We start from the raw sequence: 21,131 nt of genomic DNA, 5'->3' as shown, positions 1-21,131 counted from the left end.
CCGTTCTTGGTTAGAAGATGATTTCAGCACATTCTACTGTGAGTTTTGCTGCTCCGGGCATTTTCCTATGGTGTTATTTGGATGTTTTTTGGAGCAATTGTGTCATGAGTTTGGGAGCTCACTGCCTTTCCTCCGCCATCTTTGCTCCCTGTACGAATTATTTACATTTTCTTTTTTCATCTTAGTCCCCACAGTCTTTCCTGATATCCAGAATATTTTAAGCATATTTTTGAACCATGTAATAGTTCTCTATGTTTTTTGTTTTAAAAAAACATAATTTTAACCCATATAGGATTAAGTTATAATTCTATGCTATTTGACAGCTTTTTGGTACTAGCACAGGTTGGGCAGGCATGGATAGGTTGTAATCTGCGTTGTTGGAAGGAGGACTCATTTTGAAATCACTCATCCATTGGAGTTATATTGTCTGAAGGTATGGTGATTATTATACTATGAAATATTGGGTACACTAGGATGTTATTATGTTAAGCATATGCAAGTACTGTTCACTTAGTTGTATTTGTAAACATGCATTCTTACATTAATTGTGTTGTGGGTATACACTGTATTTTTGAACTTAGAATATAGGTTCTAATTTATGCTTACTAATTAATTATGAAAGTTTTACAACTAGTAATTTAATTTTCTTTTTCAAATTTAACATGAAATCATTTGTTTTCACAGATGCACAAAAGGAAATAATAAGACTGAGTGGTTTAAATCAGGTAAAGTAATTTCAAATGAGAATTTTTGGTCTAACATTTGCTGTTAAGCATTTATAAGAAAAACCACACAGTTGATTTTATTCTTTTTTGCTAGACATTCACACATATTTATCTGAGGAAGCTTTTATTCTTTGTACATTTATCTATGTTAATATCCAAACTTTTTGTTTCAAAATACAGAGCTGAGGAAGTTGTTATAATGCAAAGGCTAATTTAAGACACATGGTAATTTATGTGTGAGAGAGCGCCAGAATATATAGAGTAGTTTTCATGAAATATGGAATATATTTTATATAGAAACATATTCTTTTTTTTTGGGGGGGGGGTGAGGCAATTGGGGCTAAGTGACTTTCCCAAGGTCACACTAGTAAGTGTCAAGTGTCTGGGGCTGGAGTTGAACTTAGGTCTTCCTGACTCCAGGGCTGGTGCTATATCCACTGCACCACCTAGCTGCCCCGAAACACATTCTTTTTAAAAAATTGCTTGTGGGGAGGCAACTAGGTGGCTGTTTGACCCTGGGCAAGTCATTAACCCCCATTGTCCCGCCCCCCCCCAAAAAAAATTGCTTGAGACTTTTTTTGATGGTTTGAATATGCCTGAGTTGAATGTTCATGTGAACATAGAAATTCTTTAAAAAGAATATAATGTAAAATGAAATTCATGACTGAGATGTTCATTAAGCATCCAACTCTTTAATGGTTATGATGCTTAAGAATACTTGAAAAGAGAATTAGGGGCAGCTAGATGGCGCAGTTGATAGAGCACTGGCCCTGGAGTCAGGAGGACTTGAGTTTAAATTCGGCCTTAGCCACTTGACACTTATTAGCTGTGTGACCCTGGGCAAGTCACTTAACCCCAATTTCCTCACAAACAAACAAAAAAAAGAGAATTAAATACTTTTCATAGTTGTTTTGAGGTAATGTGATCACTCATACTATTCTATAGTGTAGTTAAAAATTTTCTTTATTGATTTTCTAAAATTTGCTGTGGAATATTTTTATAGGAAAACATTCTTACTGAAGACACTCTACAACTTAAGAAGAGTCTGCAAATACTAAAAGAAGAAAATTCATTATTGAATCAAGAAAAGGTATATGCTATGGAAATTTCTAAAAATTTTATTTTTTTCTATGTAAATTAAAAGCAATAAATGTTAAAAATAAGAATTTAAAACTTCCTCAGAAACAAATTAAAGTTTGTTCTTAGCTGTTTTAATCTCAGAATGAGTTTTCCCATAAAGTTTAATAATGGCGGCTGTGTTCTTAGATCAGCCTATAAAAACTTACTTAACTTTTAATCTAGTTAAAACCATATAGTCCTTATTTTCTCTTGCTAAATTTATTGGTGGCCACAGTACAGGGCAGCCTAGTAGCTGGCTGAGATCCCAGGCCTCTGAGGTCCCTTCCAATTTTAGATCTATTATCCTATGAAATAGAGGGATTAAGACTAGAAATTATGGCCAGGGTATTAATTCGTGTTGAAAAAGGGATGTGAAGTTATTCAGAATCCTATTAGTGAAACTGAAATTAGGATTCAAAGTGTTAGGTAAAACTGTAATACCGAAACAAGCTTTAGCTGTTGAATAGATGAATCAAACTCTATACTGAGTGACCCAAATAGGACAAATATCATAGTTATCATGCACAAACATGATTTGGTATTAAGGATTTGTTTGAATTAGATGTAAGGAAGCAGGTGATAATTAGAGTTTATAAGGGGAAGCTAGAGAACAGGTTTAATAGAAGAACCAGAACAAAGAAGGAAAGAAACAAGCATTTGTTAAGCATCTATTGTGTTCTAGGTATTATGATAAGTGCTTTACAAATATTTTCTCGTATGATCCTCAAAACAACCCTTAGAGAGAGATGTTGTGGTGGTGATGATGATGATGATGATGATGGTGGTGGTGGTGGTGGTGGTGGTGGCGGTGGGGCAGTGAGGGTTAAGTGACTTGGCCAAGGTCACACAGCTAGTGTCAAGTGTCTGAGGCTGGATTTGAACTCAGGTCCTCCTGAATCCAGAGCAGATGCTTTATCCAGTGTACCACCTAGCTGCCCCTGGGAGGTGTTATTATTATCCCCATTTTATAGTTGAGGAAATTGAGGAAGACAGAGGTTAAGTGACTTTCCCAGGGTCTTAGAGCTAGTAAGTTTCTGAGGTTGGAATTGAAGTTGGGTATTTTTGACTCCATGCCCAGTACTTTATCTCTTGTGCCACTTAGCTGACTGTGGAACAAATAAGCAAGTCCATGCAATCAATATTGCAACCATGACAAGGTTAAACTCTACTTCCTGTCCTGGCCTTATTTGATTTTTCTGGTTCTCTTTTAAATACCCTAATGTGAAAGGATAAAAGCTGATTATGTGTGGAGTGTTCTTTAAAGTGAAGTAGGATTCTTTGACTCCTGGTGATGGCAACCCATGAGTTGTTCTTCTTGTGAACCATGTAAGTTCTAATAATAGGGCTCCAGAACTTACCCAGCACTTGCAATACTATTTCTATGGGAAAATGTATTCAGAATTCCATTTCAATGTATCAGGTAGTACATTTGTGCTCACTACAGTCCCAGCTTCCAGAACACAGATTGCTTCCTTGGTCCCTTCCCTGGCAGGTCAATGGAAGTTGGAACTTCTCTAACTCCAGGTCACTGGCAGCAATTCATGGGCTTGGGGGACACAACTCCTGTGGCTGTTGAGTTAGGAGTTCCTTGATATCAGTGGCATGATTAGAGGCTCCAAGAGGCAGGTCAGGGTATTTCTGAAATATTTTTGGATGGTGCAAAAGGAATGACTGAAGTCTGAAAAGTTGAGGTGCAGTTGTAATACCTTCAAGTTAGGGGTAACATCCTTGAAGGTGGAGTGGGCAGTGAGGTTTGTGGTTATGGAAAAGAAATAGAATTGATTATAATACACTTTACTTCAGGGATTCATGATTTTTATCAGTGAGTATTCTCTTTTCTGGCATAGATTACAACTCCATTGAACTTTAGTAGGTTTACTTTTTTTTGGGGGGGTGGGTGGGGCAATGAGGGTTAAGTGACTTGCACAAGGTCACACAGCTAGTAAGTGTCAAGTGTCTGATGCTGGATTTGAACTCAGGTCCTCCTGAATCCAGGGCTGGTGCTTTATCCACTTTGTCACCTAGCTGCCTCTAGTAGATTTACTTTCATGAATTGTTATGTCTTGAAAAAAAAAATTCATCAACTTGAAGGCAGTGTGATGTAGTGAAAAGATTGTTGGGTTTGGAGTCTGAGGAATTGGGTTTGAACCTTGCCTCTTCTTACTTTCTGTGTGACCTTGAACAGGTTTCTTAATTCCTCTGGCCTTTTTCCTTGACTATAAAATTAGAAAGTTGGATTTTAGATGATTTATTAGTTCATCTCTGTCTCCAAATCTATGATCCTGTGGTGTCCAGTGTTCTGATGATGAGCTGATCTGAACTGATTCAGGCTGGTCCTCAGATGTCATTACTCATGTTCTCATGTTTTTTTCTAGTTTTGTGAGATCTGATCTCATGTATTGCTGTTAAATATGAAATCACTACTCTTCTACACAGAGGCATCAGAGTTGGCATTTAGTTGGGGGAGAATATTAGTTTAATATTTATTGAATGTTTTTTGAATTGGTGAGGGAAGAGGGTAAGAACTTGTCACAATGACAGAGCATGTATTTTTGCAAGTAGAGAAGGTGGCTTTTAAACCAAGAGTGTTTTTCATGTGTAACATATAAGAAAGTTGGTCATTTTTAGTTTGGTTGTTGCCATCATGGATTGTAATGTCTTTGTTGAATTTTTGCATTTGGTAAGGATGTACTAGATAGGATAGCAAAGCATTTATTAATCATTTTTTTTTTTTTTGCTTTTAGGAAGATGGGTTTGGGTAGTTCCACATGGACTTTTCCAGCATTTATTCATCTACCCAGTCATTCATTCAAAATCCATCCATTCATTCATTGATTGATTCATTCAATGGAAATCTTTTAAAGGCCTATATTATACAGGGCAAGACATCGCAGTATTGCTTTGAGTCTAGGAATACTACTGTGCTTTCTCATTGAAACTCATAGCAGTAAGAAAGTGGTTTAACCATTTACATTGGAAAAGCACTGGTTAAAGAAACATTTCGCCCAGATGGCTAGCCTATTTAATTAGTCCACGAGGGTGTGTGTGTGTGTGTGTGTGTGTGTGTGTGTGTGTGTGTGTGTGTGTGTGTATGTTTTGAACAGGCATATAGACAATGAACTGGGCTCAGGATTGAATAGAGCTCAGTCTAGATCATGCTTGGTAAACTGACCAATGCTGGAAAACCTCACAGTTTTAATACCAATGTTCCCTTGGTGATGCTAAATACAGCTGCAAATCATAGAACACTACAACTGTGGAAATAATCAAAATTTAAAATAATCCTAAGAGTAATGGGAAGATGCATATTGTAGTTAAGTAGAGTATGTGTTGGAAAGTAGAAAGACATTATCAAAGATTGGTCTTACCAGAAAAGAAAGTGGAACAGTTTATGTAGCGCTAGTGAGAGACAACCGATAGCAGTTCTATTGGTACTGCTGAAATAGTTTTAAAAACCATCTTTGAAGGATTTAGGGAAAGAAATGGACAAGATTGGAACAGAAGGCAGTGTTTATGGTGGAAGGATCACTTAGACCTCTGAAATCATGGATCTCATACAGTGTCAATGTATCTTATGCAGTGTACTATCTTTGGCCCTGGAAGGAAGAAGAGACAGACAAATAATATATGAGTCCTAGATTAATGATGTGTAGCAGGTAGGTAAGATTTATATCATAGCCTACTTGATGCCAGGAGACAAAATACAGAGTATTCTGTTTTATAGAAATCAATTCAACAAATATATACTAAGTTCTTTTTATGTTCAAGGCACAATGGGAAATAGGAAGATAAACAAGATCCTGCCCACAAGAAGCTTAAAATCTGGTAGGGGAAAGAAGATATATTTGCAGATAACTATAATAAAGGGTAGAATGTGATTAGTGCTGTAAGAAAGATAAAGTGTAGGACATTCCAGGTAGGAGGAACAGTATGAGGAAAGGGAATGGGAGACTTGTAAATGTTTGGTTATATGTGAAGGAGTTAATAAAAAGCAAGGAAGTGGTGAATTGATGGATTAAGGTCCATCAAGTTGTTTGAGGTTGGACTCAAGTACGGAGGTGGAGGTGTTAGACTTGGGCAGTGCTTTCTTTGAACATAGTAGTTAGCAGGTGGTGTTGGAATTGAATTAGGATAGAAAGAAGGTACCTTTATGGTGTAAGAGAAAGAAATTCAGTTCAATAAATATTTGTTATGACATCACACACACACACACACACACACACACACACACACACACACACACACACACACACACACACACACACACACACACCATCCAAGCATCATTAGGTTTACATTCTCCTAGAGTGTGGGTTGCAATGGTCAGTAGACCAAATCAGTCATAGCCAGTTTTTGTAGGGCTCCAGATAAGAGTGGTTTTTACATTTTAGAATAAAGTTTTGTTGTTTTTGAAAATGTAAACAAAACAAAACAAAAAACCATAGTCATGGATGGGGGTGGGGCCTGTGTATGTGTGTGTTCAAAAACAGGATTTGGCCCTTGGGTTACAGGTTGCAAACCCCTATCCCAGAGAGGGATACGAGTAGTACAAGAAAAAGTGAATACAATATAATTTGAGGAGGGAAATTCTCAAGGTGGAAATAAGAGAAAGATTACATGCTATGTGTGGAAGACTACCTGAGTGCATGTGCAGAGATGGGAGAAAGAAGGCTGAGTGAAATGAAGGGGAGTAATATAAAATAAGCTTGGAAAAGGGAGATTAGAGCCAGGTTGTTGAGGACTTTAAATGCTAGGCTGAGGAGTTTATGTTTTATCTTATAGGCAACAAGGAGGAAGGTAGTGAATATTTTTGAGCATGGTAGTGATCAGATTATTGCCTGTACCTACTCTTCACAAGGGAAATTTATTTTGGCAACTGTGATGATATGAATTGGAGTAAAATTGGAGGTGGTGATACTATTTAGGAAGTTACTGCCATAGTCCATGCAAGAAATGTTGAGGACTTGAATTAGGATGATGTCTTTGAGTGGGGAGAGAAGGGAATGTATATGAGAGAGGGTATACAGGTCCATGGGATCTAATTTGTCAAGGGAGAGAGAGAAAAGTCAAGTATGACTATGAAATTTTGTGCAGTATAGTGAAGACTGCAATAGATATAGAAAAACTTGGAGGCAAGTTTACATGGGAAGATAGGATATACCATTTTGGACTGATTTTGAGATGCTAAAAGGACATCCAGGTAAAAATGACCATCGGAGTTTGTGAAGTAGGACTGACTTTCAGTAGAGAGATTAATATTGGATGTGGGATTCTTCTCTCTAGTGTTGGTAACTGAATCCATAGGAGCTGATGAGATTATCAAGAAAAAGTATACAAAGAAGGAAAGAAGGCCCAAGGTAGGAGGTAGAGAATGTTCAGGAAAGGAGATTGAGAAATGAGCAGTAAAATTGGTCGGAGGAAAACCAGTGTGATGAAAACCAAGGGTGGAGAGAAAATCCAGGAGGGAGGGGTGATTGATAGTGTCAGAAGCTGCCAAGAGGTCAAAGAGGCTTAAGAATGAGAAAAGACCATCAGATTTACCAATAAAATCTTTGGTAATCTTGGAAAGCAATTTCAGTAGAGTTGTGAGGTTCAGAGATATAATGTAAGGGGTGGAGGAATGATTGGATTATGAAGAAGTGAAGATAGTATTAGGAGTTTGATAGTGAAAGGGAGGAAAGATAGAAGAAGATAGGGGGGATGGCCAGGAAAAGTAAAGATATTTTAAAGACTGGGGCAGATTTTAGTTGGGAAGGAACTGGTTGAAAGGGAGAGAGTGAAGGTTAGACAGAGAGGGGATGATTCAAACAATAAGGTCCTATAGCAGATGGGAGGAAACAAGATCAAAAGACAAAAGAGGAGTTAACTTTGACAAGAAGGGAACAGAGATTTAATCTGGAACAAATGAGGACAGGCTGGGGAATGGTGGAATGGTTTTTTAGGTATGCTGTTGAGAAGAGGGAAGTCACTGAGGGGTGATTCTAGGCAGATATCTAGAAGATAAAATGTTGTCTGGCTGAATCTTGGACTGAATGAAGGACAGTAATGTGGAAAGAAAGGCTGAAGACAGGTTGTGAAGGTATTTAAATGTTAGAGAACTTTGAATTTGAACCTGTCAGTCAACAAGCGTTTGTTAAACACTTAATATGTGCTAGGTGCTAGAAAAAATTCAAAGAATGAAACAATCTCTGACACCAAGAAGCTTGTATCTTAATGAGAAAGTATGGTAATGTGTAATGTCTAAGGACCAGACCTAAAGTTTAATTGTATAGGGCACTCTCAAATGAGAAAGTTCCCCCTACCAATTGTAATCAATTCAGTACCTCCTCTGCAACTTGTAGTATTAGAGATTTATCGACAACACGAAGAGGCTAAAAGGGAAGAGAAATATACAGGATGATGGATTGAAGGATTGGTGGCATCTAATGAAGGGTGGTTTTTTTTTTTTTTCCTTTTGAGGATATGGGACACTTGGCATATTTGAAGACAGTAGGGAAGGAACCAATGGACAGGGAAAAGTGAGACAGGAGGGAAAATGTGGGGAGGAGAGAGGCTGAGAAGGAGAAAATGTGATGATAATTGTGGTTGCAATCTACTGGAGAAAAATATATATTTATATATACACATATATACACACATATATATGCATATACATAGTAGTTGATATTGGCAAGAAGAAAGTCTACCTCTTTGTTAGAGATTGGGAAAGGAGAGAATGGAACATGATGTAAATAGGCTTTGAGATTAAGAAAACAGGAGAAAAGAGAGCTCATAATGAATGTGAGTTCATTTACCTCAGTTGTCAAGGACAATATCCTCAGCTGAGATAGAAAGAGAAATGTGTCAAAATTAATGAGAAGAGAAGGTTTAGAATAGCTTTAGCAGCAGTTGAGATATGAAACCATTTAGAGAGGAATAAAAGGATGGTTTTCCTGCTGTGAAGGCCCAGTTGAAGTTGAATAACATGAGGTAATAAAACACACTGGAGCTTTTTGGACCAGGGATTGACATGATGTAATATTACTTTGGGGGCAGCTCAGTGGTTCAGTGGGGGGCAGCTAGGTGGTACAGTGGATAGAGTTAGGAAGTCCTGAGTTCAAATCTAGCCTCAGACACTAGCTGATGTGATCCTGGGCAAGTTACTTAACCCTGTTTGCCTTAGTTTTCTCATCTCTAAAATGAACCAGAGAAGGACATGGCAAATTATTCTGTTATCTTTGCCAAGAAAACCTTAAAATTGGACACTTGAAAAACTGAACAAGAAGATGGCTTGGTGGTTAAAGTGCTGGGAAAATCTGACCTCAAACACTTACTGTGTGACCCTTGGGTAAATCACTTAACCTCTGTTTGTCTAGGAGGCAGGTAGGTGGCTCAATGGATAGAGTGCTGGGCCTGGAGTTAGGAAGGCCTGAGTTCAAATGTGACCTCAGACACTTAATAGCTGTGTGACCCTGGGCAAGTCACTTAACCACTAGAGAAGGAAATGAATGCCAACCCACTCCATTATCTTTGCCAAGAAAACGCATGGACAGAATGGTCTATGGGATCATGAAGAGTTAGACAGAGCTGAACAACAACATTACTTTGGCAGCTGTATGGAACAAAGATGGGATAAGGGGGAGATGAAGCATGCTGACCCTTCAGGAGGTTGTTGTAGTAGCCCAGGTGAGAGACGATGAGGCTTAAGCTTGCATGCTGGCCACTGGGTCTAGAGATAAGAGGATACACTCTAGAGGTGTTTTGGAGGTAAAAAGTTCCTGGCTGCACCTTCACTTATTTTTCTCACTAGTTGAGGTATGAGAATTTGAGGGCCCCTTGCTCCCCATTTGTCACTTTCAGTTTTTCCTCCTACCTCCATCACTCAGTAACCTAATCTTTCTTTGAGGTTCATACTGTTCATATCCATCACCCAGTCAGAATCCTTTAAACTGTTGCTTACAGACCTCCAGGTCACTTCCCTTCCTTCCTAAATAAGTTCAGTACATGGCTCACAATTTTTTTTCCTCCCCTACTCCTGTCCTCATGTTAAGAGACTTCAGTATTTACTCTCCTTCAAACATCCTCACCACTCAGTTCCTCATCCTACTCACTTCCCATGAGCTATCCCTTCTCCCCATCTCAGCCACACACAAAGATGGCTATACCCTTGATCTTGCCATCACCCCCAAATGTACCACCTCCATGTTCAATCATTCTGAATGCTTGAAATTCCATTTCTTCCTTACAGAACCCTACTCTTCATCTCCAGTTACCTCTGATCCCTTGATCCCTCAATTCTCTCCCAGTCTGTCTCCCCTACACTAGCCACTGTCTGTTCTTTTCTCCATGTTTACCCCTTATTGAACAATAAATTATACACTATCTTATATATGTTTATATTGTATATAATTAGCCTGCTTTTTGTATGTATTTATTTGCATGTTACCTCCACCATTAGATTGTGAGCTGCTTGAGGGTACGGACTGTCTTGCTTCTTTTTGTATCCCCGGTTGGCACACTGACTGGCACATAATGGGTGCTTAATAACTGTTTATTAATTATTGATTGAAAAAATGACAAGATTTGGCAAGTAATTGGATGTGTGGGGTGAGTGGGATTGAGTTGAGGTTTATTACAAGGTTGCAAGCTGGGGTGATTGGAAGGATAGTGGTATCCTCAACAGAAATAGGGACTTTAGGAAGAAGGTTAGATTTTGGCATGGAAGGATAATGAATTTTGTTTTGGATATTTTGAGTTTGAGATACCTATGGGATATCCATTTTGAGATGGCCAGTAGACTGTTGATGATTCAAGACTAGAACTTTGCAGAGACTAGAACTGAATGAGGTGTCTGTGACTGGGAGTCATCTGCATAAAGGTTATATAGTTGGCTGTGAGAGAATTGATGATGTCACCAGGAGAGAAAATAAACAGAAGAGATTTGTATTCCTGGAAATTCCTATTTCTGGAAATGGAAGTAGAATCTACTATATACTGACCAGTAGTTTTCATATTCAGTTGAAACTCTAATTTTTCAAATATGTCTATGAAGTGTGTATTCCATTTGTAGAAACTTGTGATATTTAACATCATTATTTATTCATTAATTCATTTTTAGAAGATAAGTTTAATTAGCACTAGCTGATGGGCTAGCAGCTCTGCAGAACAAAGGGAAATATATATATATAATACATATATATATATATATACACACACACACACACACACATAGACATATAGACATATATATATATATATATACCATACATAAATACAATAACTATGTGTTTGTGTATATATTATGGATGTTTTTATATATACATATACATACATAAATACACACATACATATATACAGATACACACACATATGGTTTTGAATAACTTTAGGGAAATTACAGGACAAAAAGAGTCAGGTGAGGCTGCTCAGCCACTTATTTGGTTGGTTAAGCATTAGGGACAGGATGTCAGGTGACTGGGGTAGGGCAAATGTCTTATGCTTGGAGCTGTAACTTGTTAACCTTGTTGTCTGAAGAGTTGCCATCGATCAGGTTTATTTCGGTAGAGAGGTGTCTCTATTAACTCCATTGACCATGGTGGTACAGTAGATCTCTAGTTAATACCATCAGAATATAGTGTAGGGGTTTTTTAACTTTGCTTAATTTTAAAAATGGAATTTTTATTTACATCTGTAGCTCTTTACAAAAATGCCTCCATTAATGAAAAGTTTGTATTCCTTGGAGAAAATCCTTGGTCAGAAAGTTCATGGCATGAGTTAAAAATAATATAGAACAGTGATTACTAATTTGTATCCTAGGACTGAGGGATTACTGCAAAGTGTCCGCAAATTCATATGTGCACCAAGCATTATCATTGTGATCCAACAGAAAACACAAAATACGTATCAGTTATCATCCCCATCATTATCTAGTCATACGAGGGCACATGGGGAGGAGGCCAGGTGTTGGTTGTGGAGAAAGTGTAACTGGCCCGAAGTTTCCTTTAACTTATAAGAAAGAATTTCACAATTCAAGTTGAAAGACAGCTTCATTACTATGATATTAATTTGTGTGAATAAATGTTCAATTAAAATATCAGTCAAGCAGTAAGTCTAAGTGACTGGTTATAGTATTTGTTTTGTTGGGGGGAAGGGTTTGAGAGAAAAGAGCTTTTTGGATTCTTAAAAGGTAAGAGGGAGATGAGCTAGAGGGAAAAGAATACAGAAAAAAAAATTGAGAAGAGGCAGTAAGCTTTAGAGTCTTCAGAATTTTACACTTGGCAATTCTTTGTTAATGATTTTTAAAAAAAACTTTGTTGATTTTATTTAATGGATTTTTCTAAATAAGCCTTGTTCCCAGAAATTTTTTTCTAGGTGTCATTATGTTTACAATCTAGCATTTAGAATAGATACCTGTGGGTACTCTCTGTTTTTACTTGAATTCTTAAGGTATAGTTAATTTTTACTTTTTACCTCATTTTTTTCCAAAATGATATTATTGGAATGTTCTATAAAACAAAAGATTGTACTGACTGTATGTTCTCTAATGTCCAGATCAGACTATAGGTTTGAGTTTTTGTTTATATGAGGCCAATTTAAATATTTACCTTTTTAAACCTCCCTCCTTTTTTCTCCAAATTTAAGGAAGAACTTCAAAAAGCACTGTTAACATTTCAAAGTGAACCTGAAACCAGTAAGTTCACATCTACTGAAGACATGAATTTGAAGTCAGAATTAAATAATTTAAAAATTGATTTGGAAACAAAGAAACAAGAACTTAATGAAAGTATCGCTGAGAAAGAAACACTAATAGCAGAGTTAGAAGAACTGGACAAACAGAATCAAGAAGCTACCAAGGTAACATAGAAACTGAGCCGACATGGTCTACTTTTGATTTACTGAATTGTGGACTTGCAAACAAAATATCTTTAAGTCTCCACTTCACTGACTAGCAATGTAAATTTGGTCAAGACATTCTCTCTGGGGATGTATTTCAGCCACCTGTCAGGAGATGATGTCACTTGCATTTTCTATTTCTGGCATACAAATCACATGTATGAAAATGTTCCTAACACATCTTAAATGAGAGTGGGTTTGGATGACTAGTTGGTTTCTAAGGTCCCTTTCACCTCTAAATTTCTATGATTTTATGGGTTTTGTTGTACATTATGCATCCACCTCAAATAGTTTTTCCAGTTCGTGCTATATAGATGTCGAATAATTGTTGGGAGAGAAATTGGTCGGGTCTTCTGTGAGTGTCTGCCATGATGTTTCATAATATAATATGATATGATTACATTAAATTATTATTTTGTAAGGAAAGTGATTACAAAAATATCATTTAATAGCTGACCAGAGAATCCTTTCTGCTCTTCAGTGCAGCAAGGAATTTATTTCAAGGACTAACTCCACTGGAGGGCACTCTTGATGCTTAGTACATTTTCTTGTCATTTTATTTATAGTCATTTTTATGCAGTTTTCCCTTTTCATCAAATAGCTTTTAAAAATAAGTAACTAACAAAATGGTTCTCTTCTCTTTGCTTAAATCTTTTATCTTTAATAGGAAACATTGGTTTTTGAAGTTATCTAAGACAAACTTGATAATATAAAGTTACTTCAAACAGTTTGGATATTTTAAAAAGGTAGTGACAAGTATTTTATAAATGGCTAATTTTTTATATTGAAGTTTCATGAACATTTTTCATTTGAAATATATAATTTTATAAAAATTTCATAACAGACAATGTAAAATGTTTTTAAATTATCATTTTAATTTGTTTTTTTCAGCATATGATTTTGATGAAAGATCAACTGTCAAAACAATATAATGAAGCAGATATAACCATTAACAAACTAAAACAAGATGTAAATGATGAAAAGAAGAAAGTTTCTCAACTTGAAAATGAAAAGACAAAACTTACTAAAGAACTAGAAGTACACAAAGAAAAGTTTAACCAGAGGGAAGTATCCCTTCATGATTTGAATATAAATAAGCAGGAGCTTGAGGATAAGATTAAGGATTTAATAGATCAGCTGGATAAATCACAGGAATACACTTTGAACATTAAAAAAGAAAATTCAGAGCTTCAGGAAAAAATAAAACAGAATGAAGAGGATCTTTTTATCACTAGGAATGACTTAACTAAGCTTCTTAATCAAGAATCTAACAGTAACTTTCAGAATGACTTACTTAAAGAAAAGGAAACAGAAATTAGGAATTTAAATAAACATCTTTCAGAAATGAAAGAACTCAATAAAAATTTAGAGAAAACGGCTTTTGATGTCAAAATAGAAAATGAAAAGTTGGTTTTAGCTTGTGAAGATATAAAACAGAAACTACAGGAATCTGTTACTGTTAAGAATCAGGTTTCCCTAGAAAAAGATACTATTATTGAAGCTTTAAGAATGGAAAAAGGGCAGTTAGAAGTAGAATTACATCAGACTGAAAAGAGACTCTTGGAACAAGCTCACAAATATGAGCAAACCATTGAAGAATTGTCAAATGCACGCACGATGAATACTTCTGCCTTACAGTTGGAACATGAGTGTTTAATTAAACTTAATCAAGAGAGAGATTTTGAGATTGCAGAACTCAAAACCAAAATTGAGCTGATGGAAAATGACCATAAAGAAACTAAAGAAATGCTAACAACGAGTTTAGTAGGGCAGAAGGAGTTAACACAACTCATAAAAGAGAAAGAAATATTCATTGAACAGCTTCTAGACAAAGGGCTGAAACTTCAGAAGAAACTTGATGCACATGTTCAGATTTCAGAAAAAAATGAAAGTTTCAGACAAACTATAGAAGATAAAGATAAATATCTTGCAATTATGAAAGAAGAAATCAATCATCTGAAGGAAGAACTTGAACGACTCAGGGACCAACAAAGTAGATCTATGCCTGTGGCTGAGCCTAAAACCCTGGATATTATCACTGAACTTGAAACTGAGGTAACACAGTTGAATGTGATGAAGGGTAATCTTGAAGAAGAAATAAAACATTACCAGAAGACAATTGAGGATCAAAATCAGAATAAGATGCAACTTTTACAGACTTTACAAGAACAGAAAAAGGAAATAGATGAGTTTAAATCCCAGCATGAGCAAATGAATATTACACACACACAACTCTTTTTAGAAAAAGATGAAGAAATAAAAAACTTACAAAAGACAATCAATCAAATTAAAACTCAGCTGCATGAAGAAAGACAGGATATCCAGACAGAAACCTCTGATATATTTCAAGAAACTAAAGTTCAGACACTTAATGTAGAAAATGGAAATGAAAAGCATGATTTGTCAAAGGCTGAAATTGAAAGATTGGTAAAGGGGATAAAGGAAAGAGAGATGGAGATTAAGCTTTTAAATGAAAAGAATGTTTCTTTAACTAGGCAGATTGATCAGTTGTCCAAAGATGAAGTTGGTAAACTGACACAAATCATTCAGCAGAAAGATTTAGAAATACAGGCTCTTCATGCCAGAATTTCTTCGGCATCCTACATGCAGGATGTTGTTTACCTTCAACAGCAACTTCAGGCTTATGTTATGGAAAGAGAACAATTATTATCTGTTTTGAATGAAAAGACTAGGGAGAATAGTCAGTTAAAAACAGAATATCATAAATTCATGGATATTATAGCTGCCAAAGAAGCAGCTCTCATAAAACTTCAAGACGAAAACCAAAAATTGACTAGTAGATTTGAAAGTAGTGGCCAGGACATGTTTAAAGAAACCATTCAGAACTTATCTCGTATCATTAGAGAAAAAGACATTGAAATAGATGCATTGAGTCAGAAATGTCAAACGTTACTGACTGTTTTACAAACATCTGACTCTGGTAATGGTAATGAGGTTGGGGGTGTTAATAGTAATCAGTTTGAGGAGCTTTTACAGGAACGTGATAAATTAAAACAGCAAGTGAAAAAGATGGAAGAGTGGAAACAACAAGTAATAACAACAGTGCAAAATATGCAGCATGAGTCTGCTCAGCTTCAAGAGGAGCTTCATAAACTTCAGGCTCAGGTTTTGGTTGACAGTGATAATAATTCCAAGTTGCAGGCAGACTATAATGGTTTAATCCAGAGTTACGAACAGAATGAAACCAAACTCAAATGTTTTGGTCAAGAGTTGGCACAAGTTCAGCATAGCATAGGGCAGCTTCATAACACCAAGGATCTTCTTCTGGGGAAACTTGATGTTGTCTCACCACAGCTGTCAATTAGATCTTCCGTTGTTTTACCTACTAGAGAAAGACAATCTGAAATATTAAATGAAGCTTCTAAACCTCTACAACAAGAATTAGACCAGCTAAGAAAAATATTACAAGAAAAAGATGCAACAATTAAGACTCTCCAAGAGAATAATCATAGATTGTGTGATTCTGTTGCTGCCACCTCAGGTCTTGAAAGAAGGGAACATGAAGAGATTGATTCAGAGATTAAGCAGATTAAGGAAAAACGAGATACTTTACAAAAATCACTTAAGGAAAAAGATCTCTTAATCAAAGCCAAAAGTGATCAACTACTTTCTTTAAATGAAAATCTTACCAACAAAACAAATGAAAATGAACTTTTAAAGCAGGCAGTAACAAACCTTAGAGAGAGAACTTTAATTTTAGAAATGGATATTCATAAACTAAAGGAAGAAAATGAAAAGATTGTAGTGATGTCCAGAGAAAAGGAAACAGAGTTTCGAGCGCTACAGGAGACCAATATGCAGATATCCATGATGCTGAGAGAAAGAGAATTTGAATCAAATTCAATGAAGGAAAAAGCTCTTGCTTTTGAGAAACTATTAAAAGAAAAAGAACAGGTAATTTTCTTTGTAGGTATGTGGAAGGGCTATGGGGATTGGGGAGAAATGTTTTTCTTTATAATTTTGTTTGTCTTTCATGATCATCTTTGTTGGAGAAAATGTAGAAATATAATTGGGTGATTAAAAACAAATTGTCAAAGGCATCCTGCTACTAGGTTCATAGAGTCTTTTGTCTACAAGATAGCTATGCTATTCATAACTCATATAAGAAGGAAATCTTTTTCGATTTTTCTATTTTACCCAAACATGAAAAATATCTCAATACCATGTAGTATCTATCTTTTTAATGCAATACTTTTTTAGACATGAAGCCCTAAATACTTTATATGAGTTATTTTGAGTTGCACATGTAATTTAATGCATAAGTATAATTTCTTGAGTACCTCCTATGCACATAGCACAATGCTAGGCCAAAGCACATGTGTTTATAGTTCATACCTACTGTTATGCCTAGAGAAGAGAGCACTTAGAGAATATCCCAAGAAACTTAGCTGTGTATATGGTACACTTTGGTAGAATGTAAGTTCCTTTAGGTCAGGGAATGTTTTGTATACTTGATGCCTTGCATAGAGCAATTACTTAATAAACACATGAATTTAATGAAAACTTTTGCTCTATGCTGTCATTTAAATGGAAACTTGAATACTGTATGAAATTTTCTGCTTCTTTACATGATTAGCTACCTAGGAATAATACATTGATAGGATTAGATTCCTAGTTACAATTAGTGTTCTCTTCGCTTAAAGAATCATGGTCAGTTCTGAAAAAAAGATCTATAGAGCAGAAGGTTGTTTCTTACTCATTAGCCATAAACAGCTTTTCAATGTGTGTATAATTTCCTTATGAGCTATAATTTAGATCTATAAAATATATTTTAAATCTCTCAATAGTATGTTAGCAAATAGGCCAATTTAAAGTATATAGAACTCTTAAAGATCAATGTTTCATATGTCTAGTTCCTTTCTATTATTTGAAGGCATGTGGTATATATTTTATTATTATAAAATTCACTTGCCACCCAAAAGGCTCCCTTTCAAGTATATGAGAGTTAGGTAATTTTTAAACATTGACATATTAAACATACGTGTATGTGTGTGTGTGTGTGTGTGTGTGAGAGAGAGAGAGAGAAAGAGAACCCATAAGGAGATTAATACCCAATATAATTAAAATAGACTTTTATATTACTTTCATTGAGAAAAGTTTGGAAAGCTAAATCATTTTATCGGAAAAAATGTTTTTAAGATTACATATTATATAGTTCACTTTATAATTTATCTTGTAATATCTATACTTTTTACTTAGAAAACTAAAAAATTTGGGCCTCCTTTTCTAAAAAGAGACATTGAAATATAAGCAACAAATTGCTTAGTTTCAGTGACTTGTCCTGAATGTTCTGGGGTCAAATTGTAGATATCAAATGTTATAGAAGTGAAATGTTTATATAATATACATTATTGTAATACATATTATATGTACGTATATATCATTGTAATACATATTATATGTATATATATCATATATTTAAACTGAGAAAAATGAGTAATAAAACTTATACTTTTTAAAATTTATTTTTTAGAGAATCTGTTGCCTAAAACATGACTGCTTTAAAATTGAGAGGTCATTTTTCTTCCTGAAGGTAGCAATACACTGTACTAGTATGAAATGTTTTCAGGAAATAATTTCCATCACTTTTTAGCAGCTAACATTCTAAAACTGTTTTCCTTAAATCTATGCCAAATTTTTTTTTAAGTTTCCATATAGCAAATGTCGTTTTTTCTATTTGATACAATTAATTTTCAGTATAGTTGTGTACACTTAATGAATGTAATCTGATTCTTTATTGGAACCAAGATTTCTTAAAGAATTTGTAGACACCTAAAACTTTTTAATTTTTTTTTTCACAAGGGTAACACTGGGGAGTTGAATCAGCTATTAAATGAAGTTAAGTCTATGCAGGATAAGGCAGTTAAGTTTCAGCAGGAGAGAGACCAAGTCATGTTGGCCTTAAAGCAGAAACAAATGGAAAGCAATTCCCTACAGAATGAGGTATATGTTTCCATAAGAATTTATTTTTGTTCTTTTGTTTCAGTTGTGTCTGACTCTTTGTGACCCTATTTGGGGTTTTCTTGGCAAAAATACTGGAGTGGTTTGCCATTTCCTTCTCCAGTTCATTTTTCAAATGAGAAATCTGAAGTAAACAGTGTTAAGTGACTTGCCCAAGGTCACACAACTATTAAGTGTCTGAGGTTGGATTTGAACTCAGGTCTTCCTGACTCCAGGGCTGGCACTCTATCCATTGTGCCACCTAGCTGCCCCTACCATAAGAATAAAGAACTAGGGGCAGCTAGGTGGCGCAGTGGATAGAGCACCGGCCCTGGAGTCAGGAGTACCTGAGTTCAAATCCGGCCTCAGACACATAACACTTACTAGCTGTGTGACCCTGGGCAAGTCACTTAACCCTAATTGCCTCACTAAAAAAAAAAAAAGTGATAAAAAAGAATAAAGAACTAAATCATCTTATTTGATTAATGAATTAGAAAAAAAATAGAAAAAAATTTTTTTCTAATAAAATTAACACGTTTCACATAACTTTGCTTATTCTTTTTCTCCCACTGAATCTCACCACATGTTCTACTTCTTATATCAAAAATACTGACATTCTTCTATATGCTCATAACTGCCTATAAATATAACATCTCTTTCCGTTCCTCACCCCTTCTAAACCTATTTGCCATCATCCTGACTTCCAATCTCTCCAACTTCAATTCCCTCAGTACTTTGTGAGGCCTGATTTTATTTAGTCAGTGAACAAGCATTTATTTAGTGCTTCCCTGGCACTTTCAGTGCTGAAGATACAAAAAAACAAAAAAGAACAAAAACTAACCCTCAAATACAGTTTCTGCTCTTAAGGTTAAGGTACTCATAAACTAATGAGGGAAACAACAAACAAATACTGTACCTGGAAGATTGCCTGTCTGCCTGTCTGTCTATCTACTCTATTTATACATCAATGGACTAGTAGGTTTATGTGCAAAGGAGACTAAGAAGGAATGGTTATACAACTGTATGTAGTGTTCAGGAGAATTAGCGCACCTTCTGTTGTGAGGGTTTGCTGAGCCCTTTTCATGGCAGCTTATCCATCTTTGGGATCTACCTGATTCACCCACCTTTCACCGGTGGCTCCAAGAATTTGTAGCATGTGCAGCAGAGACATCCTGGTAAACCATCTTGACAAACAGGCTAAGGCAGGTTGGGGGTAACCAACAGGCCTCAAAATTCAGTGAATAGGGGGATGCCTACCCCAAGCATGTGAAGACCCCTGAAGAATGGGTGACTAAGAACAGTTTGTTCCAAGGGCCGTAAAGGTGGCAGAAACAAGCACTGTGGAGCACTTTGATTAGATTTCGAAGATGCCTTGGTCCATTGCAACCAGGGCCATCATTGGTTGTCTTGATTTTTGTCCTGCCACTGAACTGCCATGACTGGAAGAGAGAGTGAAGTTGATGACTATGCAGTTCTGCCTCATTTAAATCCAATTCACCCATGAATCATTACTGGCCCTCTTGGAAAACTCAGGACAAACAACAGGGGAACAAGGAGAACAGAATCACAAAACCTAGAGAGCAGAATGTGCTCAGTAGTGTCAGAGGTTGTAGAGAGGTCATGAAGGCTAAGGATTGTGAAAAGGCTGTTACATTTGGCAATTAAGTTATCATTGGTGACTTTGGAGAAGTTTCAGTTGAATAATGAAGTTGAAAGCCAGATTGTAGAGAATTTAGAATAGAGAGGAGAGAGGAAGTAAAGATGAGTATAGACCCACATCACCAGTTGCCTATTGGACATTTCAAACTGTATATCCTGGAGACATCTCAAACTAACCATGTCCAAAATAGAATTCCTTGTCCCTTCAACCTCTCTCCCTTCCTGCCCTTCCCTCCAGCCCAACTTACCTCTCTTCCAAACTTCCTTATCCTGTTAAAAGCACTTTATACTATCCTTCTAGTCTCCCAGTGTTGTTTTCAGCATCTCACTTTGACGACTCATTAGATTATGAACTTCTTAGGTTGGGACAATCTTTTGCCTTTTTTTGTATCCCCAGTGCTTAGCATAAGCACTTGGTAGGTGCTTAATGTTTATTTACTCGCTTCACCCAATCTAATGAATTGCCAAATCTTGTATTTCTGCCTCCACAATGGTCTTCCATCCCCTTCTCTCTACTCACATAAATATAATTTTAGTTAAGATCCTCATCACCTCTCACCCTGATTATTATAATGGTTTCCTAATTGACTTCCCTGTTGTCAAAGTGATTTAACTCAAAGTGGAGATTTAACTCTTCATTCACCTCAAGTGTCCCCTTCTTTAACATGGAACAGAATAAGTACTTAGTAAATGTTGGTTGATTTATTGATCTAATGTAGTAGATTTAGGATATTCCAAAGCCTTAGAAACATCTTAAATTCTGTTGTGGTACATTTCATTTAAGAATCTTGAAGT

The 21,131-nt window shown here is 36.0% G+C and overlaps 1 protein-coding gene across 1 annotated transcript in view; it reads left to right on the top strand.

Moving 5' to 3' along the window:
* Positions 1-21,131, top strand: part of TRIP11 (thyroid hormone receptor interactor 11) — a 94,366-nt gene that overhangs the window by 26,535 nt on the left and 46,700 nt on the right. Inside the window, exons 8-12 of the mRNA XM_043983707.1 lie at positions 685-725; positions 1,729-1,815; positions 12,465-12,677; positions 13,608-16,631; positions 18,540-18,680. Coding sequence (XP_043839642.1) covers positions 685-725; positions 1,729-1,815; positions 12,465-12,677; positions 13,608-16,631; positions 18,540-18,680 — 3,506 coding nt within the window. The remainder of the gene's footprint in view (positions 1-684; positions 726-1,728; positions 1,816-12,464; positions 12,678-13,607; positions 16,632-18,539; positions 18,681-21,131) is intronic.

Source organism: Dromiciops gliroides, chromosome 2 (assembly GCF_019393635.1).
Source record: "Dromiciops gliroides isolate mDroGli1 chromosome 2, mDroGli1.pri, whole genome shotgun sequence".
Lineage (NCBI taxonomy): Eukaryota > Metazoa > Chordata > Mammalia > Microbiotheria > Microbiotheriidae > Dromiciops > Dromiciops gliroides.
The sequence above is the reverse complement of the archived record's forward strand: the minus strand, read 5'-3'. Positions and strand labels throughout refer to the sequence as shown.